Source organism: Rhinopithecus bieti, unplaced genomic scaffold (assembly GCF_001698545.2).
Source record: "Rhinopithecus bieti isolate Rb0 unplaced genomic scaffold, ASM169854v2 scaffold_22436, whole genome shotgun sequence".
Classification (NCBI taxonomy): Eukaryota; Metazoa; Chordata; class Mammalia; order Primates; family Cercopithecidae; genus Rhinopithecus; species Rhinopithecus bieti.
The window spans coordinates 832,636-833,998 of record NW_016810644.1 but is presented as its reverse complement, the minus strand read 5'-3'; the positions used below and the strand labels follow the sequence as shown (position 1 = coordinate 833,998).

Sequence of the window (1,363 nt, the reverse complement as noted above, 5' to 3'; positions counted from 1 at the left end):
CAGGCAGCTGTCCACATCAGGGTCATGGAGCTGATGATCTGCGTTTCCATCCTCAATATGGGACACAGTTGGGAACTAGAAGAAGAGTCAGAGGGTCAGAGTGTCCCCACTCACAGTATCTCATTCCTTGAAAGCTCAGGTAACATGCCTTGGCCCCTACACATTCCTGTCAGTGCAGGAAGATGCTCCTGGACATTATGGTCCACATTCTAGAGAGTTCTAGACACAGACTGGCCCCAGCTTCGCAGCTGGAGGTACCATGGACATTCATTCCTTCTTTATCTCTTGAGCTGAGACTGCCCCAGGATGTGGACATGGGTACCTGGCTCAATGTGGCCCAGAGGGACTATGGACCAGACAATCAGCCACGTTCTCCTGCCTACCGTCCCTTAAACAAATAAGAGATCAAACAAATGGCGACTGCCTCTCACCTGTGGTGGCATTTCCAGTCTCCTGCGAGCTGTTGATTCCGTTCTTCCCCACCCACACGGAAAACACGTACAAAGACCCGGGTTCAAGTCCATCCACGGTGATGCTGGTGCCTGTTGTGCTTCGGGTCTCCCTTCTGTCACCGTCTCTGGTGTACTCAACCCAGTAGGTGGAGTTCTGTGGGTCTGGGCCCTCGGGGACCTCCCAGGTCAGGGCGAGGGAGCTGTTGGTTTGAGCCTCCACGCTCAGGTTTCTCACTGGGTTGGGAGCTGAAAACCAGTACAGGAGGGGAAATGAGTTGTAGTTTCTGGCCCTCCAACTTTCCAGCCCTTCCTTAACCACTGGATCCAGCAGGTGGAGGCCGGGAGGCCCAGCTCTGCACTGTCCAATGTGGCAGCCACGAGTTCCATGTGAGTGTTGAGCACTCGTGACGTGACTTTTGTGAAATGAGATGAACCATTAGTGTGAGATCCACACTGGCTTTTGAAGAGTTGGCATGAAATTAAGAATGTTAACTATCTCATTAATCCTTTGTATATATGTATTTTTAGTGGGTATATACTTGGTGTATATATTTAATGATCCTTTTTATACTGATTACATGTCAAAGTGATAATATTTTGTATCTGCTGGGTGTGGTGACTCACACCTGTAATCCCCGCACTTTGGGAGGCCAAGGCAGGTGGATCACCTGAGGTCAGGAGTTGGAGACCAGCCTGGCCAACATGGCAAAACCCCATCTCAAGTAAAAATACAAAAGTCAGCCGGGCATGGTGACACGTGCCTGTAATCCCAGCTACTTGGGAGGCTGAAGCAGGAGAATCACTTGAACCTGGGAGGCAGAGGTTGCAGTGAGTCAAGATCATGCCACTGCACACCAACCTGGGCGACCAGAGCGAGACTCTGTCTCAAAAAAAAAAAAAAAGTATCTGAT

General features: G+C 50.3%; 1 protein-coding gene across 2 annotated transcripts in view; it reads right to left on the bottom strand.

Annotated features, from left to right (window-relative positions):
• Window positions 1-1,363, bottom strand: part of PTPRH (protein tyrosine phosphatase receptor type H) — a 30,085-nt gene that overhangs the window by 24,703 nt on the left and 4,019 nt on the right. For both annotated transcript variants that reach the window (XM_017892593.1, XM_017892594.1), the window contains exon 4: window positions 432-698. In XM_017892593.1, the coding sequence (XP_017748082.1) occupies window positions 432-698 (267 nt within the window). The remainder of the gene's footprint in view (window positions 1-431; window positions 699-1,363) is intronic.